At 42.5% G+C, this 21512-nt stretch overlaps 1 protein-coding gene across 3 annotated transcripts in view; it reads left to right on the top strand.

The window, feature by feature from the left end:
• Nucleotides 1-21512, top strand: part of PHF20L1 (PHD finger protein 20 like 1) — a 306054-nt gene that overhangs the window by 215658 nt on the left and 68884 nt on the right. For all 3 annotated transcript variants that reach the window (XM_033931888.1, XM_033931889.1, XM_033931890.1), the window contains 2 exons: nt 10568-10780; nt 11943-11999. In XM_033931888.1, the coding sequence (XP_033787779.1) occupies nt 10568-10780; nt 11943-11999 (270 nt within the window). The remainder of the gene's footprint in view (nt 1-10567; nt 10781-11942; nt 12000-21512) is intronic.

Raw genomic sequence — 21512 nt, 5'->3', positions numbered from 1 at the left:
ATTTGTATTATTGGATCTTCTAGAAGTAGGGAGATCCTGGCTTCCCTACAAGGAGAACTGTTTCAGTAGTTGGTAATGGAACCCAACGTGGGATGGGGTCATACTGGACTTAGTGCTTACAAACAGGGAAAGTGTTTTTGATGTTACAGTGAGTGATCACTGCATGGTATGGTTTAATATTAAGATGGGTATAGAGTGGGCTCATTCAAAATTAAAGGTTCTAGACTTTAAAAATATAACTTTGTTCGGATGGGAGATTACGTCAAGGAATTGTCTGGAAGGAGTAGAAATGCAGTGGGCAAAACTAAAAGGAGTTATTGTAAGGGTGACAAACTTTTTTTTGAGGAAAGTTAATTAAAAGTAAGAGGAAAGAAGGGCTGCTTTGGTTCTCAAAAGTAGTAGATGAGAAGGTAAAGAATAAGAGGTTAGCTTTCATAAACTACAAAAGATCGCAAAATGAGGAAGACAGGCAAAAATATCTGGAAAAGTTAAGAGAGGCTGGTCGAGTAGTCAGGAAAGCTGACATGATAAAACGGGGAGACAAGGACCAGGACCTGGAGGCTGAACTGAGGCAGGTATGCAAAAGTGGAAGTTTGGTGGTAATGGGGGATTTCAACTACCCTGGAATAGACTGGAGCATTGGATACTCAAATTGCCCGAGAGAAACAAAATTCCTGGTGGCGGTGAGGGACTGTTTCATGGAACAGCTGGTCACGGAACCAACACGAGGAGATGCCACTCTTGACCTAATCCTCAATGGGCTAGGGGGACCCGCAAAGGAGGTGGTAGTACTAGCGCCACTAGGAAACAGCGAGCACAACATGATCCAGTGCAAGCTTAAAATAAGAACATCAAAGGTGAAAAAACCACAATAACAGCACTCGATTTCAGAAAAGGAAATTACGAGGCCATGAGGAAAATGGTGGGAAAGAAGATCAGCAACAGCTCAGGGAAGATGGAGACGTAAAGGAAGCCTGGGCCCTACTCAAGAGCATGGTGCACAAAGCACAAAACCTGTATGTCCCCAGGTTTAGGAAAGGGTGCAAAAAGAATCGAACAAAAAACCCAGCGTGGATAACAAAGGCGATAAGGGACAAGAAAACATCTTTCAGAAAATGGAAAAAGGACCCAACAAAGGACAACCAGAAGGAGCACAAAAGGCAACAAAAAGACTGTCACCGAGTGGTTAGAAAAGCAAAAAGAAAATATGAGGAGAGACTGGCGGGGGAAGCAAGAAACTTTAAACCATTCTTCAGGTATGTGAAGGGGAAACAACCAGCCAAGGAGGAAGTGGGACCATTGGACGATGGAGACAGGAAGGGAGTGGTAAAGGAGGAAAAAGAGATAGCTGACAGGTTAAACAAGTTCTTCTCGTCAGTCTTCATGAGATAGGACACATCCAATATTCCAGAACCCGAGGAGATCATAAACGGAGACCATGATGAAAAGCTGGTCCAACTAGAGGTAAGCCGAGAGGATGTCCTCCGACAGGTAGACAGACTGAAGAGCGACAAATCACCTGGTCCAGACAGCATCCACCCAAAGGTACTAAAAGAACTGAGAAACGAAATGGCAGAAACACTTCGCCAAATATGTAACCTATCCTTAAAAACTGGGGAGATCCCAGAGGACTGGAAAATAGCAAACGTCACGCCCATCTTTAAGAAGGGATCAAGGGGTGACCCGGGAAACTACAGGCTGGTGAGCTTGACCTCGGTCCCGGGAAAGATGATGGAAGCACTGGTTAAGGACACAATCTGCGAACACATCGAAAACAATGGTAAACTGAAGGCAAGCCAGCACGGCTTCTGCAAGGGAAGGTCGTGCCTCACGAACCTACTGTACTTCTTTGAGGGAATAAACAGCCAGATGGATAAAGGGGAATCCATAGACATCATTTACCTTGACTTCCAAAAAGCCTTTGACAAGGTACCTCACGAATGACTACTCAAGAAGCTGTGGAACCACGGGGTGCAAGGGGATCAAACACTGGCTGGCAGGCAGGAAACAGAGGGTTGGAGTAAAGGGCCATTACTCAGACTGGCAATGGGTCACGAGCGGAGTTCCACAGGGATCGGTGCTGGGACCGCTCCTGTTCAATATATTTATTAACGACCTGGAGACGGGGACGAAATGTGAGGTTATTAAATTTGCCGATGACACCAAACTCTGTGGCAGGGTTAGAACCACGGAAGACTGTGAAGACCTACAAAGGGACCTAACGAGACTGGAAGAGTGGGCAAAAAAGTGGCAAATGAGTTTTAACATAGAGAAATGCAAGGTCATGCATGTAGGGAAAAAGAACCCAATGTTCAGCTACAAAATGGGGGGATCATTGCTAGGGGTGAGCAACCTTGAAAGAGACCTGGGGGTGATGGTGGACACAACATTGAAAGCATCGGCACAGTGTGCGATAGCCTCAAAGAAAGCGAACAGAATGTTGGGTATCATTAAAAAGGGTTTCACAACCAGGACGAAGGAAGTCATCATGCCGCTGTATCGTGTAATGGTGCCCCCGCACCTGGAGTACTGTGTCCAGTACTGGTTGCCATACCTCAAGAAGGACATGGTAGTACTTGAGGGGGTCCAGAGAAGAGCGGCTAAACTGATAAAAGGTATGGAAAACTTTTCATACGCTGACAGGTTGAAAATGCTGGGGCTGTTCTCCCTAGAGAAGAGGAGACTTAGAGGAGACATGATAGAAACCTTCAAAATCCTGAAGGGCATAGAGAAAGTAGACAGGGACAGATTCTTCAGACTGTGGGGAACCACAAGTACTAGGGGGTCACTCGGAGAAATTGAAAGGGGACAGGTTTAGAACAAATGCTAGGAAGTTGTTTTTTACCCAGAGGGTGGTGGACACATGGAACGCACTTCCAGAGGTTGTGATAGGCCAGAGCACAGTACAGGGGTTCAAGGAAGGTTTAGATAGGTTCCTAAAGGATAGGGGAATTGAGGGGTACATATAGAAGCAGAGGTAGATTATAGAAATGGTCAGGAACCACTTCACAGGTCATAGACCTGATGGACCGCCGCAGGAGCGGACCGCTGGGCGTGATGGACCTCTGGTCTGACCCAGTGGAGGCAACTTCTTATGTTCTTAAGACCTTTTTTTTTTTTAAGATATATTAGTGATAGGAAGAATTGCAAAAATGGCATTGTGAGACTCAAAAGTGAAGGGAAGAAATATATGGAAGCTGATAAAGAAAAGGCTGAATTTATTAACAAATATTTCTGTTCTGTTGTTCATGGCTGAAGCGCCGGGAGCGGGACCACAGAAGACCAATGTGAATAGGATGGATCGATTTTCAGAGGGTTGTGTTGTGAGGAGCTAGCTAAATTAAAGGTAAGCAAAGCGATGGGGCTGAATGGTGTGCCTCCAAGGGTGCTGAAGGAACTTAGGTTCCACGACTGGAGAAGGGGCGGATGTGGTCCCTCTCCACAAAAGTGGAAGTAAGGAAGAAGTAGGGAATTACAAGGCTGGTAAGTCTGTCTTCTTTGGTAAGCAAATTAATGGAAATGCTTTTAAAATAGAGAATGGTGAAGTTTCTGGAATCCAGTGGATTGCAGGACCGGAGGCAACATGGATTCACTAGAGGTAGGCCTGGTCAGACAAATCTAATCAATTTCTTTGGCTAGGTGACCAAAGAATTGGATAGAGGGACTGAGAGAGATGTGGTGTATTTAGATTTTAGCAAAGCCTTTGACAGTGTTCCATATAGGCATCTAATAAATAAACTGAGTGCCCTCAGGATAGGCCCAAAGAGATGGGCTGGGTCAAGAACTTGTTGAGTGGAAGGCGACAGAGGGTAGTGGTCAATGGAGATTGCTCTGAGGAAAGGAATGTTGCCAGTGGTGTGCCTCAAGGTTTTGTTCTTGTGCCTGCTCTTTTTAACATTTTTATAAGTGCTAAAGCTGAAGGACTATCGGGTAGGATTTACATCTTTGTGGATAATACCAAAATTTGCAATAGAGTAGACACCCTGGATGGTGAATACCATGAAGAAAGACCTAACGAAGCTTGAAGAATGGTCTGAAATTTGGCAACTAAAATTTAATTCTAAGGTTCCTGAATATAGGCTAAATCCCAACTTTTAGGTACAATATCTAATTGTAAGGATGTCAAAATCATGTGTTGTAATTCAGGTAAAATAATTTAATGAAATGCTAAGTATTTGTGATGGCAAAGGATCATAGAGCACTGTCAAATTAATAGCATGTCTTTCCAAATGGAAAGAAACAAGAATGTGGTGGGTAAAGGGAGGGAATGGGGAGCATGTGGTTAGAGCTACAGTCTCAGCTCCCTGAAGTTGTGGGTTCAAACCTCACACTGCTCCTTCTGACTCAGGGCAAGTCACTTAATCCCCTATAGCCCCAGGTACATTAGATAGCGTGTGAGCCTACCAGGACAGATAGAGAAAAATGCTTGAGTACCTGAATAAGAACATAAGAATTGCAACTGCTGGGTCATACCAGTGGTCCATCGTACCCAGCAGTCTGCTCACGCGGCGGCCCTTAGGTCAAAGACCAGTGCCCTAACTAGCCTTACCTGTGTACTTTCTGGTTCAGCAGGAACTTGTCTAACGTTGTCTTGAATCCCTGGAGGGTGTTTTCCCCTATAACAGCCTCTGGAAGAGCGTTCCAGTTTTCTACCACTCTCTGGGTGAAGAAGAACTTCCTTACATTTGTACACAATCTATCCCCTTTTAACTTTAAAATGTGCCCCCTCATTCTCTCTACCTTGGAGAGGGTGAATAACCTGTTTTATCTACTAAGTTTATTCCCGTCATTATCTTGAATGTTTTGATCATGTCCCCTCTTAGTCTCCTCTTTTCAAGGGAGAAGAGGCCCAGTTTCTCTAATCTCTCACTGTATGGCAACTCTTCCAGGCCCTTAACCATTTTAATCGCTCTTCTCTGGACCCTTTTGAGTAGTACTGTGTCCTTCTTCATGTACGGCAACCAGTGCTGGACGCAGTATTCCAGGTGAGGGCATACCATGGCCCAGTACAGCGGCATGATAACCTTCTCCGATCTGTTCGTGATCCCCTTCTTAATCTTTCCTAGCATTCTGTTTGCCCTTTTTGCTGCCACCGCGCATTGCTCAGACGGCTTCATTGACTTGTCGACCAGTGCTCCCAAGTCTCTTTCCTGGGGGGTCTCTCCAAGTACTGCACCGGACATCCTGTATTCATGTATAAGATTTTTGTTACCGACATGCATCACCTTACACTTATCCACATTAAACCTCATTTGCCATGTCATGGCCCATTTCTCGAGCGAGTTTATGTCACGTTGCAGGTCTTTGCAATTCTCCTGCGTCTTCACGCGTCTGAATAAATTTGTATCGTCTGCAAATTTAATCACCTCACTCGTACCAATTTCCAGGTCATTTATAAATATGTTGAAGAGCATGGGTCCAAGCACCGAACGCTGCGGCACTCCACTCGTGACGCTTTTTCATTTACCCCCACTCTCTGTTTCCTATCCACCAGCCAGTTTTTAATCCACATGAGTATTTCACCCTTGATTCCATGGCTCGCAATTTTTTGAAGTAGTTGTTCATGCGGAACCTTGTCGAACGCCTTCTGAAAGTCCAGATATACGATGTCGACCGGGTCACCCTTGTCTATCGGTATGTTTACTCCCTCGAAGAAGTGCAGCAAGTTTGTCAAGCAAGATCTTCCTTTGCTGAAGCCATGCTGGCTGGTCCTCATCAGATTGTGTCCGTCAAGGTGATCAATGATGCGGTTCTTTATCAGCGCCTCTACCATCTTTCCCAGTACCGAGGTCAGACTCACAAGTCTGTAGTTTCCCGGATCTCCCCTCGAACCTTTCTTGAAGATCGGCGTAACATTCGCCACTTCCCAGTCTTCCGGAATCCTTCCTGATTTGATCGACAGATTGGCTATTAGTTGAAGCAGTTCAGCTATAGCCCCTTTCAGTTCCTTGATTACCTTAGGATGGATGCCATCTGGTCCTAGAGATTTATCGTTTTTAAGCCTATCAATCTGCCTGCATACCTCTTCTAGACTTATCGTCAACCCTGTCAGTTTCCAATTTTGGTTTCCTGCGTTTAGCCTGTCAGCTTCCGGTATGTTGTGTATATCCTCTTTGGTAAATACAGATGCAAAAAATGTGTTCAGTTTGTCGGCGATAGCTTTGTCCTCCTACAGCACTCCCTTTATTCCATGGTCATCCAATGGCCCCACCGCTTCCTTTGCGGGTCGTTTCCCCTTAATATATCAAAAGAACGGCTTGAAGTTTTTTGCCTCCTTTGCTATTTTTTCCTCATAGTCTCTTTTGGCCCCTCTTATTGACTTATGGCACCTGCTTTGATGCTGTTTGTGCTTTTTCCAGTTTTCGTCCGTTTTTGATCTTTTCCATTCCTTAAACAAAGTCTTCTTGTCTCTGATCGCTTCCTTCACTGCTACAGTGAGCCATGCTGGTTCCTTGTTCTTTTTCCTGTTAGATCTCTTGTTGATACGTGGTATATATAGATTTTGCGCCTCGGTGACTGTGTCTTTAAAAAGAGACCATGCTTGCTCTAGCGCTTTTACAGTGCTTATCCTCTTCTTAATCATCCCCACCATGAGTCTCATCCCTTCGTAATTCCCTTTTTGGAAGTTCAGTGCCGTGGCCGTCATTCTGGATCAATGTTTTGCCCCTGTGTCCAGGTTGAAGCGGATCATATTGTGATCACTGCTTCTCAGCATCCCTTTTACTTATACACCTTGCGCCGGTCTGCGTAGTCCATTAGAATTAAGTCCAGAATTTGCATTTCCTCTCGTATTTTCCTTCACAAGTTGTTCCAGGAAGCAATCACCTACAGCATCGAAGAACTTGGTCTCCCTACTGCAGCCGGAGGTGCCTTATCTATCTATCTATCTATCTATCTATCTATCTATCTATCTATCTATCTATCTATCTATCTATCTATCTATCTATCTATCTATCTATCTATCTATCTATCTATCTATCTATCTATCTATCTATCTATCTATCTATCTATCTATCTATCTATCTATCTATCTATCTATCTATCTATCTATCTATCTATCTATCCCCAGATAAATGCCTTGCCTCCTTTGCTGTTGCGTTTAATCTCGTCTGTCATTTCTATATCAATTTCTTCGGACTGCCCTGAGGGTCGGTAGTAGATGCAGATCTTCGTTTCCGTTCCATTTGTTCCTGGAATTTTGACCCATAGAGACTCTGCCTTATTTTTCATTTCCGGCGTGTTCTTTCCGGTAGACTCAGTTCCCTCTTTGACGTATAGAGCAATACCCCCACCTTTTTGACCTACTCTGTCTCTGCAGTATAGCTTGTATCCTGGTAGCACAGTGTCCCAGACGTTTTCCTCGTTCCACCATGTTTCTGTGATGCCGATGATGTCAAGGTTATCTTTTTGTGCCATAGCTTCCAATTCCCCCATCTTATTCCATAAGCTCCTTGTGTTCGTGTATATACACTTGAGTTTGCGGCCTGCTACTTTCTTGCATTTCTTTCCCTCTTGTGTCCCTTTCGATCTATCAGGATTTCTGTCTTGCCTATGATCTGCTGATTTTTCCGCTATCTTCCTGCATGGTATCCTCTGGGTATACCGATTCCCAAACCATCGACTCTTGGTCAACAGCCGGCTTTCCCCTTCTTCCTAGTTTAAAAACTTCTCAATTTCTCTCTTGATGTTTCTTGCAAGTATCCTCGTTCCATCTCTGCTGAGGTGGAGTCCATCCTTCCTGAATAGCTTGCTCTTCCCCCAGAACGTCGTCCAGTTGTGCACGAAGTGAAATCCTTCCTTACACCAGCGTTTCATCCATGCATTGACTGCTTGCAGCTCCGTATGCCTCTTCTCGTTGGCCCTGAGTACCGGCGGGATCTCTGAGAACGCTACCCTCGGTGTTCTGGTCTTCAGCTTCTTTCCTAGTATCCGGAACTGGTCCTTCAGTCATTCCCTGCTGAAGTTCCTGTTGCTCACGTTGTTTGTCCCCATGTAGATCACCACCGCCGTAACTTCCTCTTCCACGCTCTCGATGATCCTGTTCATGCAGCTCACTATATCTTCTTACCTTGGCTCCCGGTAAGCAGATCACCAGCCAATCCTGACTTCCTCCTGCTATGTGACTGTCGACTTGTCTGATGATGGAGTCCCCTACGATGATTGCTGTCCTTTCTATCTTCTCTTGCCTCTCTAGCTGCAGGTCCATGTCCCTGGTGTATGACTATCTCTCCAGCTGTAGGTCCGTGTCCTCTGTGCACTTCCATCTTCCCTCATCCTGGCGTTGACTTGCCTGAGTTGGTGTCCTTCCTTAGTTTTTCTTCTTTGCTCGTCCCTTCTTAAGACACTCTTGCTAAGGTAAGCGCCTTTAACGCTCGCTTTCGACACGTGCTGAACAGCTGAGCGCCATTGGTCTCTCCCTTTATAAAGAGGAGTTCCGGTGGATGATGTCGGGGGTGGGCGGAGCTACCTCTCACCGATGCCCCTTGCTCTCTCCTGCCTTCTCTTGCTCCTTCTTCTCCTTTCCTGTTCTCTTCTCTGCTTTTCTCTCCTTCTCCTTTCCTGTCTCCTCCATGCCTGCCCAAACCACTTAGGCTATAAGTGGTATATAAATACTTAAATAAATAAAGTATAAATTTTGAATGAAACTAAGAAAATTTGTAAAAGAGAGATTGCTGGGATTTGGAATATGACCATTTCAAATGGGATGGGATGATTTGTGGGTCATGTACCTGGTAGGAAAGGGCAGCATGCTGTTGGACAAACTGAGTAGAATCTTGCAGCCATATGAGTGAAGCTTAGACAGAGTAGTAGCAAACAAGATTTTGAGAAAGGGAGAAGCATCACTCAGAACAGACTGACTACTGAAGAGGGGACTGAGGGGGACATAATCTAAACATTCAAAATACTGAAGGGAATAGACTTAGTAGATAAGGACAGGTTGTTCACCCTCTCCAAGGTAGGGAGAACGAGAGGGCACTCTCTAAAATTGAAAGGGGATAGTTTCCGTACAAATGTAAGGAAGTTTTTCTTCACCCAGAGAGAGATAGAAAACTGGAACGCTCTTCCGGAGTCTGTTATAGGGGAAAACACCCTCCAGGGTTTCAAGACAAAGTTGGACAAGTTCCTGCTAAACTCGAACGTACGCAGGTGAGGCTGGACTCATTTAGAGCACTGGTCTTGACCCTGGGGCTGCTGCGTGAGTGGACTTCTGGGCACAATGGTCCACTGGTCTGACCCAGCAGAGCCCTGGAGTAACTAAAACATTAAACATGAGGGAATGAAGGGGGGTGGGAGGCAACATCTAGAAACTTATATATGTTAGTTCTCACAGTGTGGGAGAGGATTCCTGATCTAGAAACTAGGGTGGAAAAAGTCGACTTGGATTTAGTGCCAGTCACAGAGATGTTTCCTTTATTGATATTATTCTTTGATCTTTCTTTTTGTCCTAATGCATTCATGATTTTATTAACTTCATCTAGGCTGTTTATACTAAATGGATTTTTTATATTTTCCACTGTGATAATATACGAGTGTATTTAATAAACAGTATAGCCGAATCCTTATTTTGTGAATAAATGGTGGGAATGAAGTAATAGAAACTTATTTTAAAAAATTCCCATATAAATATTGCTTCAATAAATGAAGAAAGGGGGTTCATATTTTTCTTGTACTTGCCATGTTCTGGTCTCTCTAAGTTTAGGAGTGAAATTCCTTGGCAATAGGATGCTAGTATCCAGTAGGGATTGTTGTTATCAGAGCTGGTGGGGGAGTGAGGTTTGTACCCAATACATTAAGCTGGCACTTTTCCTGCCACACATAAGCCCTTGGGTGAGTAGGAGGACAGACTATGGCATAGAGGCCCATACCAGGGATAGGCAATTCCGGTCCTCGAGAGACGGTGCCAGATCAGGTTTTCAGGATATCCACAATAAATATGCATGAGATAGATTTGCATCTCAAGAAGGCAGTACATGCAAATCAATCTCATACATCTTCATGGTGGAGATCTGAAAACCTGACCTGGCTCCGGCTCTCAAGAACCGGAATTGCCTACCCCTGGCCTATACCAAAGATAACCAACTCCTCTACAGTTTTCCGTTTTAATACTGCATGTATCATTGCTGCTTCCTCTTCTCTGTACACTGGAGAGACAGCAGCTAAGGGGATCAGTAGAATGCACTAATTTTGTCCATTTACTTTTTACCTATAGCTTCTTTTGTCACTGCTGTGGCGTAAACAGAGGACTAGGGAGGATGCAGAAGAATCTGGAAGGGGTGAGGAGAAGGGAAAGAAAACATGAGGAGGAAGGCATTTTGACAAGTGTATAGTTTTTGATTAATGTAGTTGGAACTAAAGTTGTATAATTGTAAATAAACATTGGAATTTCCTCCACTATAGAAACTTCATTAATTTGCAAGGTACGGAGGAATTGACCCAACCGAGTACTTGTAGGAAGCCTCTTTAGAGGAAGCATTGTGCCAACAGTTAAAGTATTTACCAACTTTCGTTTGTAGTGCTGTTTTGACTTAAAGTGCAGTGCCTAGTATGCTTGTGTTGCTATTTACAGTACCCTCATCCCATGTACATGCCTTACATCTGGAAATGCCTTTGGCCAATAGTCTAAGGTGTCCCAAAGGAAATAAGAAGAGGAGATCCTCAGCTTCGATGAGTTCAGAGGGTACAGAGATACAGTTCTTTGTGCCAGGAAAGGAGAAAAGCTTTGAGAATCTGCAGGAAAAAATGTTAAAGAAGATGATCGAGAAGGACAAACATTCAGAAGGTGGTACTACAATACTTTATTTCTAATATTTAAGGTAGTGTTAGTATCGCAGCCTTGTTATGATGTAGCTCTCAGGAGCTAGATACTTTGAAATCCAGATTAAGCTTATTGTCAAAACTTGTATAATAGAATGCAGTAGAACTGAGAATATGGTACGTTATCTTTCATTAGAGCCTTTTGTAGTATACAATATGATTGTACAAAAAGAGAATAGCAGAGTATATTTAGAATATGTTAAAATTCAATATTTTATTGACAACTTAGATTTAAAAAGTCAACCTGGCAATACTGTTACAGTACTGAGAATAGACATTTTAAAAATTCACTTTCACCTTTTCTCAAATAGTCTTAAAATGGTCTTATTTATTTAAAAAGCCCATCTAAACCTAAGTGGATTCCAAAAGTATAGTATATACTCGAATATAAACCAATCCAAAAATATACCGAGGTGACCCTTTTTGCCCCCAAAAAGGAGGAAAAAAGATTGGCTCGAGTATAAGCCGGTGGTTTATATTCAAGTATCACTACAGGGAAGAAGCGACCTCTCCTTCTTTCCCTGGTGTCCTGTCTGGCAGCTCTGCAGCCAGACAGATAGCCAATCTGTATTGGGTCAAATAGTATTTTTTATTCTTATTCAGTTGAATCGTTAAATATGCTTTTCATTAGAGCTCTAGTTTTTACTAAGAGTCATGCAATTATTGGTTGCAATTTGATATGTACTTTTTAATTATGTTTTATTGGATTGTAGTCTTAAAGCTGTATTTATAATTTTTCATATCGAAAAAATGAATGCTCAATAACAAAAAATAAAAGGATATGTGAAATTGTTACTTTGAATCTAGAGTAGATAACTCTTGTCCTCGTTTCCAAGGCTTGGTCAAGTTTTCATGATATTCATACATTCATGCATAAGAAACATTTACTTAAACTGCCTACATTATGCGTCTCATGCATAGTTATTATTCTGAGAACTTGACTGACTTGAAGTACTTCAAGAGTTACTTATCCTTGGATTCCGAATTCTTTAAATCCTATGATTAATTGAAGTATTTTACTATGTTACTTCTGTTAGTCTAATGTTCATTCTCTGCTTTTGAATCTTGGGCATTAAGTAAAAGGGAGTGATGAAAGTATTTTTTTTTTAACTGTAATTTTTCTACAGGAGCAACGAAAACTGAGAGAAAAGTGAAATTGGAAGAGAAAAGCTCATTATCATTTGGTATGAATAGCAAGCACTCTTTGTTTTTTTTATTTTTTTAATTCTTTATTCATTTTTAAAACTTTAAAACTTACAATAAGTGCAATATAAGATACAAACCATTTTACACTTTAAAATCACTTAATATTTCATTAAAGTCCCATTCAGATCAAATATCACTCCCTCCCACATACCCAATAACTATCTTTAAACATAAGACAACATAAAGAGTCCCCCCCCCTTTTGAAGATACATCATTTAAGGAAGGGTGGGGGGAGGGTTTGTACACTTGAAGAGAGAGTAAAATTAATTAAGAAGAATAGTGTTGGGAGGGAGGGTGGGTTATGGGTTTGTATATATATATACACAATTGTTATTGTCTTGATGGATTTATCAAGTGTTGTTTTTGAGCCTATGTATGATTTTTCTTGTACACTTGTTGAATGATTAAAAAGGAATAAAGAATTTAAAAAAAAAAAAAAGAAATATATATTTAGTCCAATAAAATGCTATAATTTTCCAAAAAAGAAAAAAAAACTATTCATTCCTTACAATATTTTGTTAATGGCTCCCAAACATCCTGAAATTTCTTAAAATTCCACTGTTGTATAGCTATTACCCGTTCCATTTTAAAGATATGACATAAAGAATTCCACCAAAAACTGTAATTCAGCCGGTCCCAATTTTTCCTGTTTTTCATAATATGCACCTTGTTAATCAGCACAAAGTATATTCCCATTTAGAAATAGGATACTCAAGCCTAGGTAATTTTGAAGATCACTTTCTTCCCTTTGACTGTGCAGTACTTCACTGTGCTGACAAAAATGTTGGACTGTACGAAGGACAATTATAGAGACCACCCCCGGCAAAAGAAAAGATGTGATAGTAGTAAAGGCTGCAACATAAACAATATCAGCAACTCATTTCTTAGTATTGCAACGGAAAGTGAAACGACACAAAAATCCATACGAAAAAGGAGTTTTTTTTTTAGGTTTATAAATCTTTATTCATTTTCTTATGTTACAACAAGTGTTTTTAAATAAATTCATTATAAACTTGAACAAACACACTTGATTAACTCACATATTAATATCAAATTTAACATTTCTTTAGAAAATCAATATATTATAAAGTTATTGAATATAATAATCTCCCATCCCTCCCTCCCTCCCTATCAATACAGAATGAGAAATCTTTATTCATTTTCATATGTTACATCAAAAGAAAATATAAAATTCATATTAATATTTCAGAAAACTAATTTTATATAATTCTTAGTTAATATAATAATAACCCATCCCCTCCCCCCTCCCTTCTATTCAGTAATATATGAATTAAATTTTTAAATTTATTCTTTCCATATATCATATTATATATCAAGTATTAATATATTATATAGTATTTAGAAATATGATCTCATCCATTTTTCTCTCTAATCAAATTCTATATATGGGAAAATTAATCATTCTTTACAATATTCAGTTAATGGTTTCCATATTTTTTGAAATTCATTTATATGTCCTTTTTGTGTTGCTATAGTGAGCTCCATTTTGTATATATGGCATACAGAATTCCACCAGAATGTGTAATTTAATCTGTCATGTTTTTTCCAATTGAATGTGATTTGTTGTATTGCTATTCCAGTTAAAATAAAAAGAAGTTTGTTATTATTTGATGATATTTGACTTCTTGCTCTCATTGTTGTTCCAAATAATATAGTATCATATGTCAAGGCTACTGGATTTTCTAGCATCCTATTAATTTGGGGCCAAATTGATTTCCAGAATGTTAAAATGAATGGACAAAAGAATATAAGATGGTCTAATGTCCCAATTTCAACATGACAGTGCCAGCATCTATTAGATTTAGAGCTATCAATTCTATGTAAACGTGTAGGGGTCCATAAAGCTCTATGCAAAAGAAAAAACCAAGTTTGTCTCATAGATGCTGACACCGTACATTTTAACCTCCAAGACCAAAGTCGTGGCCATTGAGATGCACTAATTTGGTGCTTTATCTCAATGCTCCAAATGTCTCTAAGACCATTTTTTGGTTTTTTATTTATATAATCGGATAATAATTTATACCACTGTGCAGCTTCATGACCTGTTGAATTAATCTGGAAACATAGGAATTCCAAACTGTGATAATTAGTAAGATTTTTCCATTCAGGAAACCCTACCTGAATGGATTGCTTCAATTGCAACCATCTAAAATATTGTGTTTTTTTAAGATCAGATTTATGTTGCAATTGTGAAAACTCCAGCAACTTTCCATTTTTTATTATATCATCTAAAGTGCGAATACCTGCTATCATCCAATCTTTCCAGATTATTTTGAAACCGCCAATTATCGCTGAAAAATAGCTGGAAAGCGATGACCACAAATGCTCGCAGTCTAAGCAACAAAGTTCATGATCTGCAAGCCCTGATATTAGAGGCAGATCTAGATATTGTTGCTATCACAGAGACATGGTTCAGTGAATCACATGGATGGGATGCAAACATACCGGGATATAATCTTTTTAGGAAGGACAGAGATGGTCATAAAGGTGGAGGAGTAGCTCTCTATGTAAAGATCAATATCCAAGCGACCGAAATGCAAGGGACCTGGGGAGAGGAAGAAGCGATATGGATTGCTCTGAAAAGAGAAGATGGAACTTCTATCTACGTGGGTGTAGTCTACAGACCTCCGACTCAATCGCAGCAAATTGATAAGGATCTGATTGTGGATATCCAAAAGTTTGGAAGGAAAGAGGAGGTTCTGCTGTTGGGAGATTTCAACCTGCCGGATGCGGACTGGAATGTTCCGTCTGCGGAATCGGAAAGAAGTAGGGAGATTGTGGATGCCTTGCAAGAGGCTCTGCTCAGACAAATGGTGACGGAACCCACAAGGGAAAAAGCGATATTGGATCTGGTCCTCACAAATGGAGAGAGTATCTCTAATGTTCGAGTGGGTGCTCACCTGGGTAGTAGCGATCATCAAACGGTTTGGTTTGATATAACGGCTAAAGTGGAGAGCGGCCGCACGATACTTAAAGTCCTAGATTTCAAACGTACGGACTTTAATGCAATGGGAAAGTACCTGAAGAAAGAGCTGTTAGGATGGGAGGACATAAGAGAAGTGGAAAGACAGTGGTCTAAGCTGAAAGGAGCGATAAAAATGGCTACGGACCTTTATGTGAAGAAAATCAATAAAAACAAGAGAAAAAGGAAGCCGATATGGTTCTCCAACCTAGTGGCTGAGAAAATAAAGGCGAAAGAGTTGGCGTTCATGAAATATAAAAAAACCCAAGAAGAGGAGAGCAGAAAGGACTACAGGGTGAAACTGAAAGAAGCCAAGAGAGAGATACGTTTGGCGAAGGCACAGGCGGAAGAACAAATGGCTAAAAATGTAAAAAAGGGAGATAAAAATTTTTTCAGATATATTAGTGAAAGGAGGAAGATAAAAAATGGAATTGCTAGGCTAAAAGATGCTGGGAACAAATATGTGGAGAGTGATGAGGAGAAAGCAAATGTGCTAAACAAATACTTCTGTTCTGTGTTCACAGAAGAAAATCCTGGAGAAGGACCGAGATTGTCTGGCAAAGTTACACGAGAAAATGGAGTAGATTCTGCGCCGTTCACGGAGGAGGGTGTTTATGAGCAACTTGAAAAACTGAAGGTGGACAAAGCGATGGGACCAGACGGGATCCATCCCAGGATACTAAGGGAGCTCAGAGAGGTTCTGGCGAGTCCTATTAAAGACTTGTTCAACAAATCTCTGGAGACGGGAGTGATTCCTGGGGATTGGAGGAGAGCGGATGTGGTCCCTATTCATAAAAGTGGTCACAGGGATGAAGCAGGAAACTACAGGCCGGTGAGCCTAACTTCAGTTGTTGGAAAAATAATGGAAGTGTTGCTGAAAGAAAAGATAGTGTACTTCCTTGAATCTAATGGGTTACAGGATCCGAGGCAACATGGCTTTACAAAAGGTAAATCGTGCCAAACGAACCTGATTGAATTTTTTGATTGGGTGACCAGAGAGCTGGATCGAGGACATATGCTAGATGTAATTTACTTGGATTTCAGCAAAGCCTTTGATACAGTTCCTCATAGGAGGCTGTTGAACAAATTTGAAGGGCTGAAGTTAGGACCCAAAGTGGTGAACTGGGTCAGAAACTGGCAGTCGGACAGACGCCAGAGGGTGGTGGTTAATGGAAGTCGCTCGAAGGAAGGAAAGGTGGCTAATGGAGTCCCTCAGGGTTCGGTGCTGGGGCCAATCCTGTTCAATATGTATGTAAGTGACATTGCTGAAGGGTTAGAAGGAAAAGTGTGCCTTTTTGCAGATGATACCAAGATTTGTAACAGAGTAGACACCGAAGAGGGAGTGGAAAATATGAAAAAGGATCTGCAAAAGTTAGAGGAATGGTCTAATGCCTGGCAACTAAAATTCAATGCAAAGAAATGCAGAGTAATGCATTTGGGGATTAATAATAGGAAGGAACCGTTTATGCTGGGAGGAGAGAAGCTGATATGCACGGACGGGGAGAGGGACCTTTGGGTGATAGTGTCCGAAGATCTAAAGGCGAAAAAACAGTGTGACAAGGCAGTGGCTGCTGCCAGAAGGATTCTGGGCTGTATAAAGAGAGGCGTAGTCAGTAGAAGGAAGAAGGTGTTGATGCCCCTGTACAGGTCATTGGTGAGGCCCCACTTGGAGTATTGTGTTCAGTTTTGGAGACTGTATCTGGCGAAAGACGTAAGAAGACTTGAGGCGGTCCAGAGGAGGGCGACGAAAATGATAGGAGGCTTGCGCCAGAAGACGTATGAGGAGAGACTGGAAGCCCTGAATATGTATACCCTAGAGGAAAGGAGAGATATGATTCAGACGTTCAAATACTTGAAGGGTATTAACGTAGAACAAAATCTTTTCCAGAGAAAGGAAAATGGTAAAACCAGAGGACATAATTTGAGGTTGAGGGGTGGTAGATTCAGGGGCAATGTTAGGAAATTCTACTTTACGGAGAGGGTGGTGGATGCCTGGAATGCGCTCCCGAGAGAGGTGGTGGAGAGTAAAACTGTTACTGAGTTCAAAGAAGCGTGGGATGAACACAGAAGATTTAGAATCAGAAAATAATATTAAAGATTGAACTAGGCCAATTACTGGGCAGACTTGTACGGTCTGCGTCTATGTATGGCCGTTTGGAGGAGGATGGGCAGGGGAGGGCTTCAATGGCTGGGAGGGTGTAGATGGACTGGAGTAAGTCTTAACAGAGATTTCGGCAGTTGGAACCCAAGCACAGTACCGGGTAAAGCTTTGGATTCTCGCCCAGAAATAGCTAAGAAGAAAAAAAAAATAAAAAAAAAAATTTAAATTGAATCAGGTTGGGCAGACTGGATTTACCATTCGGGTCTTTATCTGCCGTCATCTATTATGTTACTATGTTACTATGTATGAGAATACCACTCTGTACTAGACCTTCAGATTAGCAAAATATATTGCTTTTCTCCCATCTGAAGAAAGCAATCTAGTTAGAGGCTCTCATTATAAAAAATCAAAATTGCAACTGCTGTTGTAGTTGCCATCTGCTCCCTCTTTTTTTTTTTTCTTCCTTTCCAAGGGCATGAAATGTAGAATAAAACTCATGTTCAACGTTAGCTAGGTTGGTTCAGATTACAGTGGTACCTTGGATTACGAGCATAATCCGTTTCAGGAGCATGCTCGTAATCCAAAATGCTCGTTTATCAAAGCGAGTTTCCCCATAGGAAATAATGGAAACTCGCTTTGATAGGTTCTCCCCCCCGAGGCCAGCAGTGCTGCTCCCCCCCACGAGAACCGGCATTGCTCCCCCCGAAGGCCCCCTCCCGCGAACCGGCACCCTCCCCCCGTGATCCGGCACCCCCCGCCGCCATCGGGCACACCCCCGCTGCGACCTGAGGTTCCCCAACCCACCCGAACCCTCTTCTTACTTTAGTGTAGCCTCCGCACCGGCACCAGCATGTCCTGTGTGTTGGTGCCGGTGCCCGAAGATCTGCCTCCTATGCTGGGCCTTGAGCATGTGCGCATGCTCAAGGCCTGAGAGTTCTCATAGAAACATAGAAAGGTGGCGGCAGAAAAGGGCTACAGCCCATCAAGTCTGCCCACTCTACTGACCCACCCCATTAAGTCTGAGTGCTGCTCGACCCACTTAGGGATCCCACGTGGATGTCCCATTTATTCTTAAAGTTGAGCATGCTTGTGGCCTCGATTACCTGCACCGGAAGTTTGTTCCAGTGATCAACCACTCTTTCTGTGAAGAAATATTTCCTGGTGTCACCACTAAATTTTCCTCCTCTGAGTTTGAGCGGGTGCCCCCTTGTGACTGAGGGCCCCTTGGGAAGGAATATATCGTTTTCCACCTCGACATGATCTGTGACGTACTTAAAAGTCTCAATCATGTCACCCCTTTCTCTGCGCTCCTCTAGAGAGTAGAGCTGCAATTTGCCCAGTCTTTCCTCGTATGAGAGACCCTTGAGTCTGGAGACCTTCCTAGTGGCCATTCACTGGACCGACTCAGCTCGAAGCACATCTTTACAGTAATGTGGCCTCCAGAATTGCACACAGTACTACAGATGAGGCCTCACCATGGTTCTATACAGTGGCATTATGACTTCAGGTTTGCAGCTGACGAAGCTTCTATTGATCCATCCCATCATTTGCCTTGCCTTGGATGAGGCCTTCTCCACTTGTTTGGCAGCCTTCATGTCTGCACTGATGATCACTCCCAAGTCCCGTTCTTCTGAAGTCCTAGCTAGTGTTTCTCCATTCAGGGTGTATGTTCTGCATGGATTTCTGCTGCCGAGATGCATGACCTTACACTTCTTAGCGTTGAAGCCCAGCTGCCATGTTGAGGACCAGTTTTCCAACTTGATCAGATCCTGCGTCATACCATCCGTGAGATTGCTTCCACCCACTATATTACACAGTTTGGCGTCGTCTGTGAACAGCGCTACTTTACCTTGAAGCCCTCGGGTCAAGTCCCCTATGAATATGTTGAAAAGAGATGGTCCCAGCACTGAGCCCTGCGGCACTCCGCTAGTCACTTCCGATGTCTCAGGGTGCCATTGACCACCACTTTCTGAAGTCTTCCACTCAGCCAATCGTTGACCCATGCAGTTAGTTTCTCACCTAACCCCATCAATTTCATCTTGTTTAATAGTCTACGGTGTGGGACACTGTCAAAAGCCTTACTGAAATCCAAGTATACTATGTCCAGAGAATCTCCCGAGTCTAGCTTTCCTGTCACCCAATCAAAGAAGCTGGTGAGATTGGACTGGCATGACCTGCCCCTAGTGAATCCATGTTGACAGGGATCCCTCAGATTCCCCTCATCCAATATCGTGTCTAATTTCCCTTTAAGTAGAGTTTCCATGAGTTTACACACTATTGATGTGAGACTCACTGGTCTGTAATTCGCGGCCTCCGCTCTGCAACCCTTTTTGTGCAGAGGAACAACGTTGGCAGTTTTCCAGTCCAGGGGGACTCTCCCCGTACTTAGGGAGAGATTGAAGAGTATTGCTAACGGTTCCGCCAAAACATCACATAACTCTCTTAGCACTCTTGGGTGCAAATTGTCCGGTCCCATGGCTTTGTTCACCTTGAGTCTTGACAGTTCTCTGTAAACATCAGCTGGTGTGAACTCAAACTCCTGAAATGGGTCTTCCATGCTTTGCTTTGCTTCTAGCCGAGGCCCGTGCCCTGGTGCCTCGCAGGTAAAGACTGAACAGAAGTAATCATTCAGTAGTTTGGCTTTATCGGAATCTGTTTCTACATAATTCCCGTCTGCTGTTCTAAGGCGTACTATCCCGTTTGCGTTCTTTTTCCTGTTGTTAATGTATCTGAAGAAGGATTTGTCCCCTTTCTTAATGTTCTTCGCTAGAGTTTCTTCCATACGAATTTTGGCCTCCCTGACTGCTGTTTTGACCGCTGCAGACTTTTTCCTGTATTCAATGTTTGCTTCTTTTTCCCTCGTGCGTTTGTATGAGAGAAATGCTCTTTTCTTTTCCTTGACGAGGTACGATACCTCATCTGTGAACCATTGGGGTTTCTTTTTTCTATGTTGTTTGGTTACCGATTTTATGTAGCGGATAGTTGCCTCATGAAGGATCGATTTCAAGGTTGACCACATAGCTTCCACATTATTAGTTACTTCTTGAACCTGCATCGTCTGATAGACGAAATCTCCCATGCATGCGAAGTCAGCGCCCGGGAAATTGAGTACCCTTGTTTTTGTTTGTGATCTAGGGAAGCCTTTCTTAAGGTTAAACCATACCATGTTATGGTCACTGGTGGCTAGCGTCTCTCCCACCGAGACCTCCGAGACGCTTTCCCCGTTCGTAAGTACCAGGTCCAGGATGGCATGGGCCCTAGAACGTGCTCAAGGCCCAGCACAGGAGGTAGATCTTCGGGCACCGGCACCAACGCACAGGACATGCTGGTGCCGGTGCCGGTGCGGAGGCTACACTAAAGTAAGAAGAGGGTTCGGGTGGGTTGGGGGACCTCAGGTCGCGGCGGGGGGGTGCCGGTTCGCGGGGGGGAGGGTGCCGGTTCGCGGGGGGGGGGGCACTCATAAATCGAGGCGCGCTCGGTTTCCGAGGCGCCGATTTTGCAAATGTTTTGCTCGTCTTGCAAAACACTCGCAAACCGGTGCACTCATAAACCGAGGTACCACTGTTTATGCAAACTTCTCATGTTGGGTTTTTTTTTTCTGAATATGCTGAAAAACAGATAGTAGAAGCACTTGAAAGACTTCCTGAATGCCTGTATCAATTACATGATTTTGCTTGTATATTTAAAAAAAAAACAACCCCACAACATTTTTAATGCTATTTTTGCTTTCAAAAACTGTGCTTTTATGGCACGATATATGGACTTAAATAAACCATGAAGAAAGAGGAAATGCAGCAAACATTCAGAAATATCAAAGTTGAAATAACGCAAGTAATATTTGGTGAAATAAGCATATTTATTTAAAACATTTTTAGTACACATATCCATCTACACTCCTAGGTGGAGAAAAATAAGCACAAATAAATTAGATATTGAAACAAAAGTAACTGTCTTAGGAACAAAGTAGATTTAGAGCAAAAACTCATATTAAGCTAGAGAGAGTTGGAAGTAATGTAAACATGTGTTTTCTCACAAAAATGGTGGTGGTTCTGGTGAATGGCCAATAGTATTGACAAGTGAAGAGTATTCCTAGAGGCAGAGAAGCAAGGATAAAGTCAGAGACTGAGTATGGGCTGTGACACTGGACTAGGAAAGAAAATGGGCCTTGCAGTCATCATTTAAGAATAGCCTTACTGGGTCAGACCAATGGTCAGTTAAGCCCAGTAGCCCATTCTCACGGTGGCCAATCCAGGACACTAGTACCTGGCTAAAACCCAAGGAGTAGCAATATTCCGTGCTGCCGATCCAGGGCAAGTAGTGGCTTCCCCCATGTCTTTCTCAATAACAGACTATGGAATTTTTCCTCCAGGAATTTGTCCAAACCTTTCTTAAAACCAGCTACACTAT

The sequence above is a fragment of the Geotrypetes seraphini genome, chromosome 2 (genome assembly GCF_902459505.1).
Source record: "Geotrypetes seraphini chromosome 2, aGeoSer1.1, whole genome shotgun sequence".
Classification (NCBI taxonomy): Eukaryota; Metazoa; Chordata; class Amphibia; order Gymnophiona; family Dermophiidae; genus Geotrypetes; species Geotrypetes seraphini.
The sequence above is the reverse complement of the archived record's forward strand: the minus strand, read 5'-3'. Positions and strand labels throughout refer to the sequence as shown.